This window comes from Candoia aspera, chromosome 1, assembly GCF_035149785.1.
Source record: "Candoia aspera isolate rCanAsp1 chromosome 1, rCanAsp1.hap2, whole genome shotgun sequence".
Taxonomy (NCBI): domain Eukaryota; kingdom Metazoa; phylum Chordata; class Lepidosauria; order Squamata; family Boidae; genus Candoia; species Candoia aspera.
Window position 1 is genome coordinate 306,631,874 of NC_086153.1, and position 21,576 is coordinate 306,653,449.

Consider the following 21,576-nt stretch of genomic DNA (forward strand, 5'->3'; position numbering starts at 1 on the left):
TGTGAAGCATGGTTTATGGCTTAGCATTATGTGTGAACCCGGCCGTTAGTTTATTCATGCTGAAATAAATTGTGGTTTACTTGTATGAAGCCCAGAGTAAACCTACAACGGAACGCTGTGCGCCCCATTCAGAAACAAACCACTTTTCTCCTGCCAGCTTCAGTGGCGGAGAACGTCGGTTTTCCCTTTAAAAGGCCGGCCGCGCTTAGACGCCCGTCTTCATGAATGGAACGTCCCCTCCTCCCTGAGTGGGCGAGATCATTCTGCTCACCACTGGGGGTCCCTTCCTCATTGATGGCAAAATGGTTTCTTCTCGAAGGCGCAGTGTTGTTTTCCCTTGAACTCCACGGGCCGCGTAAGGGCTGCGCACAGGGGCCACGGCTGGCTTGCCTTGGGCTCCGCTTCAAGCGCCATCGAAGCAACATCTCTTCGCGGCGCTTCTCCTCCTTTTCTGGGGCGGGCGGGAGCGAAGAGAGAACGGGGGCCGCTGTGCAGTTTGCAGCAATGGCAGAGCTAGAGGAGGGGGAGGGATGCAGCTCGGGCCAGAGAGGGCTTTCTTCGCCTCGGCTCCAGCGGATGGTCGCCGTTTCTCGCTAGCTGAGCAGACGGCCTCGCCGCCGCCCGTGCCGGGACCAAGCAGCGTTTCCCGCAGAACAGCACCGCCATGTCGACCAAAGCAGAGCAATGTAAGTAGCAACAGGAGCGAGACGGGTTCTGTCTTCTCCGCGGGAGACAGAAGACGCAGAACGCCGCCGCGGCCGGTGCTCGAGCTGTGGGAGGGCGGGAGAGAATCTGCGGGGGCTTCTGGTGCAGGGAGGGAGGCCGGGAACCCAGCGAGGTGCGGGCGCTGTCTGTGGTGCTGGATACGGCTTGTTGTCGATGGCCGGCTCTGCTTGCAAGCGGCGGGATGGAAGAGGGGCGGAGCGAACTCCGAGGGATCCGAGAGCACTGCAGTTTTCGAGAGCTTGATTTGGGGGACTTTTCCTCTCAGACAATATTCTGCGACCCCATTTGTGGACGTGTGTGTGTGTGTTGCTCGTTTCTGTCATAATATCTTTAAAGACAGCATTTTAAGAAGAGAAAATCATGTACTGTATAAAATGGCGAGAGAAACCCAGCCAAATGCAGGCCTTAGATGTGATTTTATTAGTCATTTCCCTTAGAAAAGGGCTAGCTTAATCTGTTTACTTCAATTAAATTGTCAGTATACGAATAAGTTTTCATGCTGTATTAGCTTACCCAACCTTGTCAAGATAAAATGTAGGAGCTTTCAGTCACAGTTCTACTGTTACTTCCTCCCACATCTATTCCTGCTTTTCTTGCTGTTTTACCCAAATAACATTGTCTTTCTCTGTGGCTTTATGAGTTACCAGTGAGGTAATGTTTACACACTCAGATAAATTGATATATGACTAGAAAAAGAAGTGAGAGACTGGCCAGATCCATATGTACAAGCCAATTGTTTCTAAGGCATCTTATCAAGTCACCATGATATATGGTTAACTGTTTCTGTGGCTTGATTAACTAATATTGAAATAGTGTAATAGGATCACAGAAACATCAAATTGTATCAGACCTGTGGCTAGCTACACTATGCTCTAAGATCTTAAATAGTGTCAAGAAGAAGTTCCTGCTGAAATTTCCTGCAAAGCCCCTCAAGGAAAATTATTTCATTTTGGTTGATCTTAAACATCTTACCGATATTGTAAACCAAACTCTCTTACAAGTTGTGGTTTGATAGGGCACATACTATTTTCTTCCCTCATACACAAAACATTGCAGCTGCTGCTAGTAGATGGCCAACGTACTGATCATAGAGCTATAGAAACATAAATATGTGAAGGAGTATACAGCTGCTATTTTAAATCAAATGGAGGATATTCCTCAACAGGTATCTTTCTGGAGTTTTCTTAGAAACCATCTGGGAAGAGAAACATTGTATCAGTCCATTGATCAGAGAATTATTTTTACAGGTTGTCTAGCAAATATCAGGGAAGTTGTTTTGTCCTTCTGTATGAGGAATAGGGAGCCTTCTGCATTGGACTTCTGACAACATGTTTTGGATGCTCCCTCAAAATGGCTGCCATAAGGGGTTTCTGTTTACAAAAGAAAAAGAAACCCCTTATGGCACTTTGGCAACATGGCATTTTTATTTTGTACAATCACAAATACTAATTTTCCAGAAGGCAAACCAGTATAGTTTCTCCCTCCTACCCCCTCTAGCTCTTCCTCTGCTTATCATTTTTCTTAGCAATGAGCACACTTCCAGTGAAAACACTGAACTGCAGCCATGCTCCAAATTCATTTTCTAATTTTGCTTACAAGGTCTGTGTGGGCATTCTTGGAAATAAAGATAATGGAGATTAGATCCTTGGATTCATTATTTATTAAAAACAGTTCCCCCACAAACTCTTAGCTCATACTTATTTTGATTTTATGCTTAACTAATACTTTAACAATGAGAAATGTTTAGAAGATTTTACCTCTGCAATATTTTTAGGGGAGATATTAGTTCATGTACAGTTTAAGTCATTAAGTCTTAAGACAAAGCATCTCTTTTCTAAGTTCAAATCATGTGTTGATCATTAACAGATACATAGTTGTGGTGTGTCTGGGAACTATAGTTCTATAAGTGAAGTATTGAGATCTCCAGTAACCCAAACTATAATTCCCAGGAGTATTTGGAGAAAAACATGATAGTTAAGCAGAGAATATGTTCCATGAATCATGGTGTTAAAGACTCATTAAAAGATAATCAAGAGCTCTTCATACCTATCACACTAGAATTGTTCTAATGCTTCAATTTATACATATCTACTTATGTGAGTATGTCTCACTATACTGGGCTTAGTTCTGAACAGCCATATATAAGATGGCATAGCAAACCATGTATTTTTCCTTTAAGTTTCTTCATTCTGAGTGTATGTAATACAGACATGTAATAATGCATACTAGCATTTTCATTTTTAATCAAACCTTTCAAACCTTGAATAAATTTGCACTGTTAGATGCTGATAAAGGAGGAAAAGTGCATGTTTATTTCACTGAAATCAATAGTGTATGATTAATTTAACTCACACTAGGTTCAATAAGAAATTTATAATGCGACTCAATGTATGGAAGTAGTCTTTTTAATTCAGTATACCTGATTCTAATAAATGTTTATAGGATTGTGGCCTTAAATATGGCAAACTTTATCCAAATTCACATATACACACCACACCCCCATTAATTAATTCCTGTGCTCACAGCTACACTTCTATCATTCACATCCACATCATCCATTCTCTTTCACTTTTTTGTCTACCCACACAGTACCCACAAAAGGATAGAACTGGAAAAATAAGCGTATTTATGGTCTATTCTCCCCTCCAAGTTCTAAATGAAAATTTCCCCTGCTGGGGAGGTATAAGAGGCTATACTTCAGTGTGTGCCAATGCATACTTTAAGATCTCTTGTCATACTTTTTTACTCCGTTTATAATAATTCATGGCATTCACTGCCATAAGTTGTATTCATGGCTATTGGTTTGGATGGCTTTTACCTGGAAACAAGTTCATCACTAATCTGCCCAAGGGTGATTGCAAGATAGAGAGCCATATAAAATTTGCAAAATAAATAAATAATCACTGATCTTGAGGCTCTAGGTTTCTGCTGTGGAACAAGCAAAAACAGAAGATGACTATGACCTAAATTCCTGTTTGTAATCAGAATTACATTTTTTTTCTTATAAAAACTTAGCCCATGAATCCCAATATTCTTTGTATGATGGGCACATTTGAAACTTTAAAAGCATATTATGGGCACTTTTACAAAAGGTCTGCTATGATGGATGCATCTAATCTTAAAATACCCATTTACAGAAGAGATATTGGCAAGGTTGCTCCCCAACTTCCTTCTAGTCTCCCAGCATATTTTACTTTCTCAATTTACCATTCTCTTTTTGTTCTGTGTAGGTGAACACTCTTCTTACCTATACATTGGGAATAAGCACCTATTTCTTTTCCTCCAGGCATGCATGTCTATTTTTTTAAAAGAAGGTTTGAACTTCCTCCAGGGGCTTCAGGGATATTACTAGTGATGTGATGATATTGTTAGAATGAACATGGTTAAATGTTTGGGTCTTCTAAATGCTTAAAAACACACAAAAATATGTGCATTAAATCTTAGAACATAAAAGAGTACTGTGCCATTGAAAATTGCAATTTTGTCTTTAACTTTGACAACTCAATTCTGGAAGGTTCTACAGGCTACAAAAATGGGACTGGGAGACCATATGTGAGCTGCAGACTACTGAGTTCTCATTCCTGCCATAGAAGGTGGATTGAATACCAATGACCGTTCACAATCAAAATTAAAGAAACCATGTTATGGTTTAGAATATGGTATGACTGCAATAGAGAATTCTTGTACTGGATTAAGGCCACCCAACATTTATCACATATTTGAATGCACTGCAGAGTTTATCTACCATATTTGTCCTTTGTGAGCAAAGTCATGGAAATTTTGATAAATTTATCCTTGACTCTGGGGGTGTTAGATCACTTCTGTGTGTCTAGTCAACCAGCTGGACAATAATGCATTCTTAGGTGATGCCTAAATGTGGTAACACCTAAAATGGGAGTGTAGAAGAGAAGAACAAATACCTTCTTTGGTTCCCATATGCCTCATCTCTCACTTTCACATGCATTTTATCTCCTCTTAGTTGATCTGCACAATGAGTACTGAGAATACATTGTTTTTTCTTACTTTAGCTTGAATATTTTCTGTACCATTTCATACTAGATTATCTAAACAATATAATAAAACAATTCAGACTTGAATTGTATGGCTGTGATTCATAGTATTGCTGCTTGTCTGCATGCTGATTAGATGATTGCAATTATGATGGACAAGGCCCAAGAATCAGAGAATGTTATATTAATAGTACACAATTGCTAACAATGGTTCTTTTAATTTGTTCTCCGTATTTCCAGTGGTTAGGAACAGTCCAATAAATGGGAAAGGAAGAAACTGATCAAAAGATCACAGTGTTAGGGGGGTATTAAGGACATCATTTTTTCCATGATTCACTGTCCAGTGTCTAGCAATGGCAGCACTGAGTGCTCTGGAAGGATACTACAGCTCTGAGCCCTAGTAACCAGAATTGAAGCGGCTAATGTATTAAATAGAATCTCCTAAACACTGAAGCCACTAGAAGTTAGGTTGCAAGATGCAGAATTAGGCATTATGCTTGTTATTGACTGGGTTTGTATGCCATGCTAAGCAATAACATGGTTTGCTTGTTTGCAGCTTAGTGTGTGGTGTAAATCCAGATTTTGAGTACTCCAATAGTAATAACCCTAATGGAAAACCAGTCTGAGTTACTATACAAGAAGAGTTTTAAGCAGAGATTTAAGACTGTGTTCACCAAGCCAGACCTGCTCTTTCTTGACAATCAGTTGGATTATATCTAGTGCATCTCCTCTTCAGTTGGCCCCTTCCTTTTGAGTCAACTTGTAACTAGGCAAGTTCTCCTTCAATAGCTCTATGACTATTTTCACTGGACATACGCAGCTAGAAACCTAAATTGATGGGCACTGGGTTGTGGGCAGAATATAGAAAAGTATATTATTTTCTAAGAAGAACTGAGCTAAGCAATTTTTCCCCATTTTCTTCTTTTATGCAATACAACAAAATCCAGTTGCTTCCAAGATCCGATACTTGCAAGAGTACCATAATCGTGTCCTTCACAACATTTATCCTGTCCCCTCTGGAACTGACATTGCAAATACTCTGAAATACTTTTCTCAGACATTACTAAGGTAAGTTTCAAATTATGATCTCAAAGAAAAATATAAGTACTGTATGTATACAAATAGCCTATTGACAAATGGTATGGTGTTCTACAGAAGGGTCAGAGCTCAATGAAACATAGCTGGAATTAAGTAACTATGGCAGAAGCTGGCTAGACTGGGCCTTTAAATACAGCAGAATGATGTGGAAAGAGGTAGCTGGATTCTTTTTACTTTCCCCACTACTACAAAGGAGCCCTAAAATGAAAATAAGCAATGAGAAACCATATAGCCCAGCCCAGGCCTTTCCCTGCTGTACTATTTTCAGGAAGTCATTAATGTACTGGAGCATTTAAACTGTGATCACCTACATCACCCTTCCCCAAACTGGTCCCCTCTGGTTGTGCTGGGCTACAAAAGTCAGAAAAACACAGTCAGTGTGGCTTTATGCTGTTTGGAAATTCTGGGAAATATAGTGCAATTGATCTGGAAGGCAGCAGGTTAGAAAGGACAACATTCATGCAGATGGAAGTAGTTTGTTCTCTTCCACATGCCTTCTTTTTTTATTAGATTATTCTGCTGCATTCTGTAGACTGGGCCATGGTTTGCCCAGCTGAACTGCATGCTACTCAACAGCCAATTCTAAACCCACAAATAAAACCCTGGGTTGGTTCTGCTCATACTCAGCTTTAGAAAAATTCACAGGTTTAGCTGAAGCAACCTAATTGCCCAGACGTCTGTAAACTAGAGAATTTACAGTAATTGCATTACTGCCCTGTAAAGCTGAGCAAGTAAGTTATAATTAGGAATGTCCTCAATATTTGATTAGTCTTCACTCTGAAAAGGCCATGAAAAGCAATAATTTTAATAAGATTGATTTTGGAGCAGCCTCAATGATTCTAGATACTTTTAGTAATGAAATTAAACTTTGGATCCTGTCTCAAGTTCGTCCTGCATTCAGGATTTGGTTTAATCCCATCTGCAGTCAATAAAATTAGTAAGAAGCTTGTTTGCTGCATAGCCATAAGACAGGAATTTCCATATAGAGGTTTTCTAGCATAGATAATCCTGGTGATCAAATTGTCTTCTCTTCTCCCCAGTAATGATGTTATTTTTGGAAGTGTCAGATTTTTTTCTGCATATTTTCACTCCAGAGCTTTTAACAGCAACTTGATTGATTGAAATTATAGGCAATCACGTTTTCACAAATAAACAGGTTTGCCTGCTGATTACTGCAGATCACACTGCTGTTAAAAGTAGAGGAATATGTTAGATTGTTTTCAAATAAACTAGTGACCCAATGACCCACCCCTCTCCATTTCCTCACTACTCATTATGAATTTATGGTACAATCAAGGCTATTCTAAATAGTGTAATATAGAAGATAATATTAACATGCATGTATCATATAGTAATCAATTATTTTTCCAGAGTTTGATTAATTATTTTCACAAGCATGTTTTACTCAAAGATGGGATCTATGAAGTTTAGGCATAGAAATTTCTGATATAACCCCAAACTGTTCTTTGAGTCAAACTTGACTCTTGGAGATTTTTGACCATATCCAGATAGGGTTTTTTGGAAGAGGTTTGCCACTGACCGCTTCCAATTTCCTGATATTGTCTTAGGTAAAAAATAACTTGGGAAATTAAAAATAATTTGGAATAATAGAACTGCATGGCTGATTATTCAGTGAGTTCACTGAACCTCTGGGAAAGGATAGCTTGTCCCAAATCTGTTGCCAAGATTTTGTTAAAAAATCCATGGAAGGAAGATCCACAGTCCTCTGAATGATCATATTACCAAACACTCACAGTGTCCCTTAATGTTTGATCAGAAGCGCTAACTAAACTTACTGCAATTCTTTTTCTGATCTCAGAGATATTTTTTTCTTTAATTCACAATTTTCCTTCAGGAACAGATATAGTATCAACTAGAAGTAGAGCTAGTGTGGTGTGGTAGACTAAGATGAGAGGGCTCTAGATGCAAGTTCCCACTAGATGTTGAAGCCTTTTGGGTGATATGGGTTATCAGCATCTCTCAGCCCTATCAGCTTCACAGGATAGTTAGGGCAGTGCAGTGTTTTGGAGTTGACTCCCAAAATGTGCATGCAAACTTAGCATTTAAAAGTTCTAAAAGCAAGTATATCCTTTCCTAGGGTTGCATGGCTGCACAGCATAGTCCTGGGAAAAGGGGATGCACAAGTTTTGAAGCTAAAGATGGGGTGGGAAGAACCATTATGCTACCTAGAACTTCTAGAGAAGGAGTGAAATACAGTGTAATAAATAAGATTAGTTTTGTTAAGGAACAAGTAGTGAACACTGCACCAACATAGCCACTGTCTTATATGATATACATGGTTCTATCTTATGTGGCCAATGTTAATGTGAAAAGTAATAGGACAGGTTAGAAGAACAAACATTTCACCTCTTAGCAATGCCAACCTGTCTCCTTCAGAACTTGTAGACATGTAGGAAGACATTTTCCTTTAAAGAATTCAATGCCACCAGCATAATATGAAAAGAGAATATTTGTTGAAGTAGATTCTGCTCAATTATCCTAATGTGTCTTAGCTTCCCATGTTCTCAAATGAGTTTAAACCAAAATCCTGTTGCTCAGTATGACTTTAGAACAGTCATTGTCAATTTAGTAATTTTCAGATGTGGTTGGCTTAGAGCCACCTTGAAGTCTCAGAAACAGGCTAATAAAAATCCTAGGTCTGAAGAAACAAGGAGCTGATGCAAATGTAAAGTTACATTTTATGTTTCGAAGTGTATGAAAGCAGCTCCAGATCTCTCCTGTACTGTTCCTTCAGTGGAAATAGGGCATTATTCCCTCTTCCCTTTTCCTAGTGAAGTGGGGATGACCGGCCTCTGAATATTGTAAATCTTCTGATTGAATTTGGGGGGCATTTGAACTCCTAGTATTTACCTGTTCCAACATCATAATAGAGTAGGTGACTTTAGAGAACTCTCTATCCAGCAAAATAAGTTCTGTGACTTCTAAGCTGGGAGAGTGGCTTCAACAGATCCCAGGAATAACATCAGCGTTCTCTGTCCAGAAGAGTGCAGTGCTAGGAATAGCTAAGATACTGCGCAGAACCCTCAAACTCCCAGGCCTCTGGTAGAGGACCTGAGATTGAGGAAGACACATACCATCCATAAGGGTGAGAAGATAATTTTTACACACACACACACACACACAATTTGTTTCACTGTGCCCTTATTTGGCTGCTAGCCTCTGCAAGTATGCAGCAGAATCCTATGTGTTGTGGACATGTGTAGAGATTATGGAAGATTGCCTTGACAGAGATATGCAGGAGCTGTTGCCTAGGCAAAGGCTTCTGCGTACAGTATCTCCATCGAGGTCATCTTCAGTATTCTCTACAACATGTTTAGAATAATTTTAGTTAATTCAGAAGATCTAGTTTAGAAGTGAGAAAGCTGTGGTCCTCCAGATGTTCTTGATCTTTAAGTTCCATCATCCCAGACCAATGGAGTCCAAAAGCTGGAGCCCAGCTATATCTGAATTGCAATTGGATCCGCATTCCTGGTCTAGATTCTCTTTGCAGTGAAGACATCACTATAACAATTATTTCACACATAAAGTGGCACACTGAAAAATCAAACTGTTTTGCCAGAGTCTAATCAATTAATTTATAAATGAAGGTTGAATGGAACCAATACATTTTTTTGGCTTTCATTAAGGATGATTTGGGTTGCATTACAATTTGTACCTCAATTGGCTTTCTTTTTAGTCACCCTAGCGATAAAACATGATTCTTTGATTTACAGACCTCTTGAGGGAGTGTCAAATTTGGGGAGGGGAATTGTGCTATGCTGGTTTTAGTTGGAAGGATGGGAAAATGGAAAGAAATTGCATTGAATTTTTTGACAAACAAAACATCACATAAAACAACCACCATGCATAGTGCATAATACATTGATTCATTGAGCTCCTCCTTAAGTTTTGGGCCAAAAGCATTTCTTTGCATTAAGCATGAATTTAATTTTCATGCATTGCTCATTTCCAACATGTTTTACCCCAAACTTCAACAATGATTATAAATATATAATAAATCACCTCATATAGATAAGCAACTCCTTGCTAGTAGATTTCTTTTCTGTTACTCACAAATAAGCCAGGATCCAAATAACCTTCTAAAAGCTTCTGCAAACACAAGTTTTTAAAAATAGCAGTGTGTAGGAAAGAGTTGGTGAATGTAACTTCAACTTCAGGAATGGATTTTGAAATGGTGGCAGTGACTTAGAGCTTTTTACTTTCACAGTCTTTAGGATGCTCATATACAGAAGGGCAGCCTATAAAATAGGCTAGAAGAATTATTGTTACGCAGAAGTGAAAGAAACTGTTCTCACTGAAAATTCTCTTACACAGGTGCCATTAAATATGCAAAGGCCCTATCCTCTTTTTCTGCCCTCTCCATATTATGATCCTACTGAACACTTTGGAACTACTTCCAGTAGGATCATCTCTGGAAGGGCAGAATTGTGTACAGATTCTACACTGACATGTCTCTTATGGCTGAAATTTTGAGTCTCTCTTTTAGATTAGAGTGGTTGCATTAGGGCTGTGCAAAGTCTTTAAAAAGATGCTTTGCAATGTACAAGAGCGGATACAAAGCACCTCTTTTTGAGTTGTTGTAGCAGCTGTGACTTGCAAGGTTCAGATGGCTGCCTCGGAATCTGCTCCTGGCTGTCTCTGCATGCATGTACACACACAGCACCTTTGCTTTCCTGGCAGTCCCAGAGAAATAGTATATTTGTATCTGCAGCATGCAGAAACAGCCAGGGCCATCTTCTAAAACAACTACATGAGTTTGCAAACAACACCGCTAATTTGATCATTTGAAAAGAAGTACCTTATACACATTCCCATGCATTGTGAAGCAATACTTATGTAACAGTCATTCATGGAAATGTGAAACCAAGTATGTGACAAATCCCAACATGCAGTGCAACACTCTTTTGGATAAGGAGATATAAATCTGTACCATCAGGAGTTAGAATAGTGGAAGAACAAGGCTAACCATTGTTTTGGAAATCCTAATGACAGGTGGCAATCAATGATTGAAACTTTCCCTAGGTCTGGGATGCCTTGATGGGGAACAACAATTGTTGCCTCATTTATGCAGCTATCATTTATGTAGAATTGTCTTACATGCAACTGTTAAAGCAGCAGTCCCCAAGTTGACATCCTCCAGATGTTTTGAGAGTTCTCACCTGGCATGGGAGTAGCAGTCCCAACACATTTGGTGATTGTAGGCTCAAGATGTCCATATTAAAAAAAAACCCTTATTCACAATTAATTGGTTATTTTTTGGGAAACATGAAACTGAATTTTTCCCTTAAACTTTCTTAATCATGTACCAGTATCTAAGGATGCCCCTCCCCAATTCCCATTAAAAAGCTGTTTTACTTGTGGAAGTTGGTCTGTGAGGAATAGCAGAAGGAGGAAAGGCCACTGAAATGTGCCTCTTCCACTTATACCAGCAAAGGCTCCATTGGATCCCTGTCCTTCTGTGAATGGAGGGAACCTTTTTAATTGTGCAAAGGTAGCTTAGGTTTCAACAGAATGGAAACTAGTCTGCACTGTGAATACCCTGTAATCAATTTATCCTTTGCAATTTCATGGATTATGGTTAACCCTGCATAAATATTCATATAAAGGAAAATATGGTTCTGAAAAAGAACAGAGGACGGTGAAGAAGCAGGGTTTCTTGTGGTTTTGGCTGTCCACAAACAGAAAGGCTCCTTCCGTCTATAGAGGGCATTTGTTCTTAATTAATTAATTAATTAATTAGTCATATTTATTTACCCCCCATCTCATGTATGACTGGGCAGTAAATAAATATGACAGATAGATAGATAAATAGATAAATAAATAAATAAATGATCACATTTATTTGCAACAAGCAAAGGCCAGAGAGTGTCTTGCAAATCCACTAGAACTGTTGCTGTCAACATTAGTGGAAGGGCAAATAATAAGGAAAGAAGCTTTGGTTTTTCCCTCCCCTTTTTTCTTCAAGGGCGAGATTGTTCTCTGCTATTAGGGGCCATTTCCTGCTTTCTTGACTCCATAGTTTGCTCCCTTTCAATAGAAGAAAATGTATGTAGCTCAGGGTTGAACTGTGGAGTCCTTGGTGCTCTCAGATGAGCACTGATGATGTTACCCAGTCAGGTAATGAAACATCTGCAAGCAAACAACCAAGCTCAGTTTGCTCCCTTTATCATACAAATTACTGTGTTCGTAAACACAGATGTAAAGGGAAACAAGATAGTTTTGTGAAGGATATCAGTGCTTATTGGTCAGGATGGCTTTATATTAGCACAGACTTCATATGCCTCTGAATATCTTTTTGTTAGGGAACATGAATGAAAGGATGATATTGCCCTCATATTTTGCTAATGGAACTTTTCTTGGGCACCAGATTAGTTGTTGTGGAAACAGAGTGTGGGCCAAGAGAAGCTTTTGACCTGAGCTTTATGTTCTCCTGTTCTTAGATGCCTGAGAAGAAGAATTGTGAAACAAGCCAAAACATAGTTCCTTGGTCTTTTACTACTGAGACATTTCAATAACAAATTCATTACACTTGTAGGAAAGCAGACTGGCTGAGGGTGGATTACTGCATGATGGGATATGTAGTCCCTTGGCACATCAGATCCATACTGAAGAAGACAACCTTGAGTCAAAAATTGGCACTGAGTGCACAATACGTCTGAAAACTAAAGCAGAATATGTCATTGCTGCAAAATAAACCAAAGGCATTGCTGAGGGACAGAATGAAAACTAGTGAGAAAGCAAGTGGAAAAGTACAGCACAAGTGACCAATTAAATAAATAAATACCCCTCCCTCCCCCGAGCTTCTGTGTCAATTGAGGTAGACAGGCTACTGGTCTGATGGTAACAGAAGGCAGCGTCTTTTGTTTCTACATTTCTGTTTATTACAGTCAGCGTTGCTATTATGGAAATTTATTGATTTATTGCATTTATTTAGGTAATTTATTGATTTGATTTTATTAATACTTTCATGAAAACTGGATAACTGTTAACTAGAAACCAATTAATGTGAACACTATACAAGGCACAATAAATATTTTAGAATTTGAATATGTTAGTGTGGTCTGCCATATTCTCCAGCTATGCACGTTATGACTTTGGGGGTTGGTCCATTCTCCAGAGCAGCTCCCCTCAGCTTGGTGCCCTCCAATGGTGTTGGGACCATGGGCCCAGAATTCTCAGCAGGACAAGCTGAGAATTCTGGGTATTGTGATGCTACCTAAGCTTGAGGGCACCAGACTGGGGGAAGATGCGTTATACACTGGGTGGAAAAAAAAAAAGGCACATTTGAGAAATACTTGTACATTTATAAACTGCAGCACCATAATATGCTGTCTGTAACTAGAGCTGTAACTTTCCCAGTGCTATCTTAGGAGATATCATTGGGATCTTTGGCTTCTTAGTAATCAGATCAGGGGGTCTAATAAAAGAAGGACCTTTAAAAATACTAAGATCTTATTCAACATTCTTCTTAATAAGGATCAGTGGAAAGTTAATTTCTGTAGTATGTAGGATATTAACCATAGTCACAATGATAAGTGATTTTTCAAACAGTTTCTCTTTCATCACACACAGACTAATGGATATATAGTTTGGTATAATGTAAACATACTTTTTATAACTTAATTCTCTAATACAAACTCATTCTGTAATAAAGTAGAAAAGCATTTATCAACCTAAGAAAGTTGAGTGTCTTTAGCTTTTCTGATTTCAGTAGGCACCACGGTATGCTTAAGACTGTAGCCCTCAACTCACTTATTGGGAACAGGTTCCAGTGAGTGCAGTTCGACTAGCTTCTGATTGTTACTCTGACTGCAAGCCACAGATTATAAAATGCTATACTTAGCTAGATTATGTCCTTTAAGTTTGTTCACTTAGCAGCAATTTTTAAACAGTTATTTCAAAAAATTAGCATAATTTGTTTACAGGGATATTCAGAAGGCATAACAGTCTGATTTGTTGCCTTCAGTTTGATTCCCATTAAGCTTTTCCTTTATTCTAAATTATTTCTCCTTTAGTCTGTAAGTAAGTTCAGTAAATAATGTAAGTAGCAAAGCAACATATGATTACACTTTTTCTGCTATGCAGTTATATAATAGCTAATGCTTGCTTAGTCCTTAGGGTTCAAAAGTAACCACACAATAGAAGAGCATTATGTTTCCTCCCCCTCCCCCAGTTAAAAGCAGACCCAAATTACCATTCTCATTAGCTCACAAACATATGCTGCAGCCCATCAACTATATATTATTTTAAAGCTTTCCAAATGTAGTTTAGCTAACATTTTAGAAATATATATTATTTCTAAATCCATGTGCCTGTTGAAATCTCATTATCTCAGATGATACTGAAAGACTGTCATGAAACAGTATCATGTATTACATACAGACATTATTTTAATGCAATAAACATGTGATTTTTAAGGTTCTCTTAACAAACACACATGTTTATTTTTTGCTAAAACATGTTTCTGCAAGTGTCACACCTATCTTTTGCAAGTATTTTATCTTTGGTTTTCCAATCAAGATGTTCAAAATGTTATCTCAATATTTATTTGATAAAAGGTCAACAATTCAAATGACTGATATGGTGTTACTGTACTTTTTGTTTTCCATAACAAATTGCATCCAATTTTGCAGAACTGTAAAACATGGGTGTGCCACTGAAACATGCATTTTTATATTTTTGCTCCTTATGAACCAGATAACACATGAGATGCAATGGAAATTTCCCCACATGTAGCAATTTTTCAACTGTATTTCTCCTAAGTGTGGAAGTAAATGGTTGCTAGATTTTTCAAGATGCATTAGTATTGGTAGAGACTGCATCTCATGTGGGATGTATCTGGAGTTTTATTATTTGTTTTATAGTGTCATTTCAATGTAATGTGCTGTTCTTTGTGTCTTTGTTGTCTCTTTTTTTTCTTTGTCCCCCCAACAGCATTTTGTCCCGCACAGGGAAGAAGGAGAATCAAGATGCCTCCAATTTGACAGTGCCCATGACCATGTGTCTTTTTCCTGTGCCATTCCCACTCACCCCATCTCTAAGACCACAGGTCAGTTCCATCAACCCTACTGTTACTCGCTCCCTCCTTTACAGCGTCCTGCGAGATGCTCCCACTGAACGCGGCCAGCAAAGTCGGGATGCTCAGTTATCTGACTACCCATCATTGGACTATCAAGGACTATACGTGACATTGGTGACTCTGCTGGATCTAGTTCCTTTGCTACAACATGGTCAACATGGTGAGTGAATTCTTCTTATAGTCAGCATGATACATAAGGATTATTTCTGCAATAGACATATATCAGAATAACCCCAATTCAGATGTCTTCAGATGTATTTGGACTACAATGCCCATCTTCTCAGCTAACAGCTTATTAACCATAATATCTATTGTTATGGAACTTTTGTAACTAGCAAGTCTGGGGGGCACCAAGGAAAGGGAAGGCTGACTTATATTAATATGAAAAACTTAAGACATCATTTTAATTGGCACTGATATGAATGTGTGTCTGTGTCTGTGTGTATGTCTGTGTGTGTGTATATGTACACACACACACACACACACTACTGTATATATGAAATGCAGAGTTGGTTTCTGGGGGTTTCTTTTTTATAAGCTATGTTAAGCTTGTTTTGGGTTTTACATGAATTTCTTAATATGGTAAGAAATTATGTAACTGATTTTTGGTAATAATAGTTTGAGGACGCTCAGTAGATTGCCAAAGAAAGAAAAAAAGTTAGCTGGAGGCTGCATCTGGAATAAAAAATAAGCAGACTGAAATGAACAAACACACACATGGACGCAAAATATTAATCCATGTATATATAGCGATATTTGCAAACTTCGAAGCATCCAGTGCTCTTTTCCATGTATTTTTGCCATTATTTCTTTTATGTGAAAAGTGTGTGTATTACTGTAAAATATGGCTGTGTGATAGTCAACACTAGATAGTTTCATGCTCTACTGATTTCAATTGGATTGATTCAGTGATTAAAGTCAATCATAGATACTCCTGGTGTGTAGAATTGCTACTAGTTTCAGAAGATTTGGGCCTAGCAATGGGCACTTGGATTGTTGCTCAAGAGGATAGAAAGCTGGTTTTCTTTTTTCTGTTTTGGGCAAGGCTGCTGCAGCCATGTTTTATTTTCTTAATTTGTACTTGTCCCTTTCCAGGTTAATATTGTGACCTGCAATCTGGCATAAAGTGTTATCAAAAGAGCTAGTAGGAAATATCCCTAAGTACCAGCACCAGCTGTTCCTCATAGCATAGCCAGATCCCATCATCAGCTTTTAAAGACAGCCCAGGGTCTTCTGGATGGAGTTGTTCTTATCAGCTTTTGAAAGGGCAAGGACAATAGTGATGGGGTGATGATGCAAAGTGGACAGACACAGAGTTTTAAGGACTTTTCCTGGTCTTTGGGAAGGGGGTTATTTTTGGTTTTAAAACACTTGAGGTTATTTTAGGGCATAAACTATACTTGCCACCTACCTTCTACAGTTGTGGTTAGAGGGTGCTCCATGGGTGGTCAGAAAGGTTGAAGGGCCTCAAATTTCTTCTTCCTGGTAAGTAATGACAGACCAGGCAGAGTGGACATTATATTGAATGTAATGTTTCAGCTCTAGGTTTCTTTTCACCATCTCCCTTCCCATTTCAGCCATTTACCTCTTCCACTGCTGAGCATGATTACCTCATAAGGACATAAAATATGGAATGCCCTTTCACACTATGATTGCAATTGTGTATTCATATTGTTTGTTCTTTGTGCCTCTGACAGATCTCGGACAGTCCATTTTTTATACAACCACATGTTTGCTACCTTTTCTCAATGATGACATCTTGAGTACTTTACCGTATACAATGATCTCTACTTTAGCTACATTCCCACCGTTTCTGCACAAAGATATCATAGAGTATCTCAGCACATCATTCTTGCCCATGGCAATATGTAAGTAAATCTGGCTAATGCTTCACTTGTGAAGGAGAATGGCAAATTCTTCTGCTTCGGAGGTCTGATTTTTGGAATTTCTAGTGAGCCATGAATGCATGTGATGAATCAGCCTAAGGATACAAAAATATTTCTTGTGCTTCTTAGCTTCCAGCTTTTGCTTTTAAGAATTAAGGTCCATAGATGGATGACTCTAGGCAAACAGAAAAATAAGTTTTCCACAATCCTGTTTAGGCAAAATTTTGGTGTTGTCACTTCAACCTTCTTCTTAATAAATCTTACTGTACAGATCTCTGAGAGATTTGTTCTTGAGGTTAACAGTTTTCAGGCCAGGTTTCTGTAAGACAAGTTTCATGTTAATACTTTAGGAATGGGGTCCCCAGTGTGATTGCAGCAGACAGCTTCTTTGACGCCCAATGGATACTTTTCCATTTAACTTTCTAAAAAGACTTTTAATTAAAAAAAATAAGGTGGCATGCAGTAAATCAAAGTTGTTGTATTCCCAGAGTCCTCGTTAATATTGGAAGATACAGCATGACTGCAACCCAGTGTTTGTTTGGAAGTATGCCCTAATATGGCAATAATGTATTAATTGCACCTTCTTTTTTAATGTATATTTCATCCAGAGCTCATATCAGAACACCACTGAAGGGCAATCTATTTCTCTTTTTAAATATCCCCTCCTTAAACCTTAGATTTTCTATTGCTTGTTTCTTATTCACCAGAATAAGCAATCTGCAATCTCTGAGCCACATTTGCATCCCCCAAATCATGTAGCTTTTAGGTTTCTGTGGGTTCTAAGGGGAGTGGGGGATCTTCCAGAACCTCCCACCCCCATCAAAACCTTTAGCAACCCCTCCCTCAAGGAAAAACATCTGAAATAATTGGCCTGTGGCGCTCTGAAAGGCTGGGAAGATGGTGTGCCTCAAAATTTGTCTACTCTTGACCTAAACTATCCACTTCCCCTTTGTTCTTTCTGCTTATCGTCATTTGGATGAAAATTGTAATTCTTTTGTTATGTGAAGGTCCATATACAGGTTGCTGTGGAAATAAACAGACTTTAAAACTGTGTTGGAATATCAAGAATGAAGCTGATAAAGAGAAAGCTATAACATTTGTATTGCTAGTATGGTGGACGGGTATCCTATTTTTCCTGAGAAGGATCTTCTATCTAAAGGGTTGTCAGAGGTTGGAACTCTTTACTGAAAGGCTATCTAATTCCAGTCTGGTTTAAAGAGAAAACAATGGAAGAAGAGAAAGCTCAGGCTTTGAAGTTGCCCATCAACATTTTGCATCAGCATGGCAGACTTAGGAGGCATACGGATGTTCCTCAGTATGAGAAATGGTGTCATCTTTTTAGGCCAATAATGTTTATTTCTAAATGTACATTAGCAAACCTGTTGGTGACATGTAAGTGGCTGTCTTAGCTACTGGAACAGCCTTCCCTGAACTGGTGTCCTCCATATATCTTCTAGTCCCAGCATACCAGCTGGGAACCAAGTTGGGGAAGGCTGTGCTAGAACAACAATGATAATTAATGGTTGTGCTAAATAAAGGCACTTAAAGCTGCATCCAATAAATCAGTATTTCTCAGCCTTGGCACCTTGAAGATGTGTGGGCTTCAACTCCCAGAATTCCCCAGCCAGCAGTTGCCAAAGTTGAGAAACACTGCCATAAGCTATGGGAATAGTTGAATAAACTTAGACCCATGTTTGACTGGACAGATATAGGAAGCTGTAAATAGATAATGTTTCCTCTGGAGCTTTCAGACCTCACTGGAGCAATATGTATTAATGCATTCGCTTTGATAGCTTCTAATGAATAAACACAATATCCAGTCCCCTGCTTGTGGTTCCTTAAAAAGACACAACAAAATAGAAAAAAACAAAAGCAAGATTACTACACCCTGTTGCAGCCTTTTCCAACTTCACGTTCTCCTCAGCCACTATGGCCAAAACATGTATCTTTAATTGTATCTGTACTTCTAAAAAGTACAGAATCTATTTAAAAATGATTATCTGTTTATTGCTGCCATTTATTTTTGGTTACATCCATCTATTTGTTGGCACAACACTGTACAGTTCAGATGGAGTAGTAGCACACCATTGTTAGAATGTACAGTATCACATTTTAAAATGCTGAAAATATCAATGTTTCAGAAATCAGCTTTCCCATGATATTAGATATGTGTACATTGCGATATCTAAAAGCTGAAATGTGCCTTTGACCTTTTAAAGGAATGACTGGAACATTTGTGAGTATTTTTCTCCTATTTGTTGTTTTTCATTATCATGGTATGGATCCCTCATTGTCATAATCAAAAAGACATGTGCATCTTTTTCCTAGCTAAGCAAAGAAAAATCTCCAGTTTTTAAAGTATTAAAAGCATTTTAGAATCTAATTTTGAGTTAAATTCCTGAAAGAGAGTTAGAGCTGTGTTCCTGTATGGAAGAAGCAAATTTAGCACCATGGCCTTATACAGGTATATTGTTAAATTCATCATTAAAGTAATGGACATTTAAAGAGGGGAAGCCATTTATTTTTGACCAGAACAGCAAAGTATTCAAAACAAGACCAGAACTTCTTGCAGGTCCTGGCAACAAGATTTAAACTGCGTGAGATATTTTATAGCCAGACCCAATCGTGTCTGATCTTAGAAAGCTAAGCAAAATGGAATCTGGCTAGCACTTAGATGGGAGACTAGGAAATACCAGATCTATTGGATAGATGAGGAAATCAGGCTGGAAGAAAGCAATTGCAAAATATTTCTGTACTGTTTTTAAGAAAAGTACATGGACATCCAAGCCATCAGAAATCAAGTTTAATTTGTATATAGTAGAGGCAGGAAAAATGAGTTTAAAGTCTATCTGCTTCTGCAGCAGGAGGAATTTGCCACAGTAAATGTAGTGCACTATGTGGAAGAACCCTCCACAGAGACATGAAAAGAAATGAGAACCTTGAAGATTCCTCTAGCAAACATAAAGTTTAAGGGAAGAGCTATTCCCTGTGCAGTCCATACAGTCAGAATGGTAACAGTTCCACTATTCCCCAGAGTAAAGGCAGAATTAGAAGGGGTGCTTCAATTGGGGATATCTATCTATCTATCTATCTATCTATCTATCTATCTATCTATCTATCTATCTATCTATCCATCCATCCATCCATCCATCCATCCATCCATCCATCCATCCATCCATCCATATCCCACCATATCCCACCTTTATTATTTTTATTGACATGATTATTGAACTATCCAGCTGGTACCCATACTCACTAACCAAGAAAAATGACTCAAATATTTTCATTGCTTGATTAAGACAAAGTGAGTCCAGATTCAAAGAAAGTAAAAATATTTTTTGTAAAGACCTCTAATTCCATTGCTGTCATTCTGTAATGGCAACTGGGATATTGTGATACTAGCAACTATGGAATTGGTAGAGTATTACTTTAAGATTTTTATTTATTTATTAGACTTTTATCACTGCCCATCTCCCCCCCCCAACAGGAGGGACTCTGCGGGGTTCATGATCATGAAGATAAAGCAGCCTATTTTTCCAAAATATTAATGGATTCAAAAAGTGGTGTGCCTAATTTCAGAAAGACTCTCTTGCAAAAGGATGGATACATGAACAGTTCTCAAGTACCTATACATATTTGAACCCTACCCACTATAGACAGACCATTGGTTCCTTAGTTAAGGATCCAGGCTTAATTAAATATTTAGAAGTGAGGATTTATGAAACCGTAATGTGTGCCTCAAAAACTTTTTCTGATCAGCTTCTTCAGTGTATACCCACATTTCTAGTCATATTAAACTTTTTTCAAAATGGCTATTACTTGCACTCAGTGTGACTTAGAAGTTCTATGGCCATTAACTTCTTTAAAAACTTAATAGCTAGATGGAGATGCCGTATGAACTCACAGCAGATAATGCACCATCGTTTACAAGAAAAAAGCATTGCACTGTGTTCAGAAAAAACAAAAGACATATTGCAATCAATGTGAACAAGACAGTGGGGAAACAGAAACTGCGAAGTGATGTTTAGCCCAAGAAAATCCATTTCTAGCTCTATTAAGTTATAGAGCAAATCTCATTCATGAAACCAAGTATATTCCAGCAGAACTGACCATAGATCAACAGCTTTCACCCCCAATTCCAACTTTGGAAGCAAATTGGCACACTCCCAGGCTTGATTTCAAGGAAGTCCATGCAATGGATACAAAGAGAAGAAAAGATTAATTAAAAGCATGGATTAAGTGGAGAATTAGGAAAAGCAGGCAAAGACTGTAAGCCATGTCAATGCAGGTATATGCAGTAGTTACTGTAACTATGGTTAATTCTGTTTAACTGAGAATCTAAGGCCAGTTCATATAGAACAAACAGGATGAGTAAGTTGATCTGCTACCCATTCTGATATACCTGAACCACATAGTCAATTGTGGCTTATTGTAGAGTGGTTCTTGTCTATCTGTGATTTAACTTAACTAAGCAAGCAAAGTCTGAATATTGCTGAGAATGAGGATCAGAAACATGGAAAAGGTGTATCAATGGCAAGGTGACGTTGCTGTACCCAGCCAGCTGTGAGAATGAAAACTTCTTGAGTTGAACTATTATTTTAGTAGCAGTTTGAGAATAATCTTAGGCTGCCATGCAGGCCTGAAGAAGACTCTCTTGGTTCAGTGTTGGCCTTTTCTCACCTGTGCCTAATCATAGCACAGACATGTCCTGGCAGGATTTTTTCTGTTGTGTCCTCATGATTTTGCCTTCATTTTA

At 38.4% G+C, this 21,576-nt stretch overlaps 1 protein-coding gene across 1 annotated transcript in view; it reads left to right on the forward strand.

The window, feature by feature from the left end:
• The first annotated feature begins 468 nt into the window (after positions 1-468).
• Positions 469-21,576, forward strand: part of UNC79 (unc-79 homolog, NALCN channel complex subunit) — a 142,632-nt gene continuing 121,524 nt past the window's right edge. The window contains exons 1-4 of the mRNA XM_063290266.1: positions 469-686; positions 5,684-5,804; positions 14,790-15,094; positions 16,632-16,802. Coding sequence (XP_063146336.1) covers positions 665-686; positions 5,684-5,804; positions 14,790-15,094; positions 16,632-16,802 — 619 coding nt within the window. The 5' untranslated portion in view covers positions 469-664. The remainder of the gene's footprint in view (positions 687-5,683; positions 5,805-14,789; positions 15,095-16,631; positions 16,803-21,576) is intronic.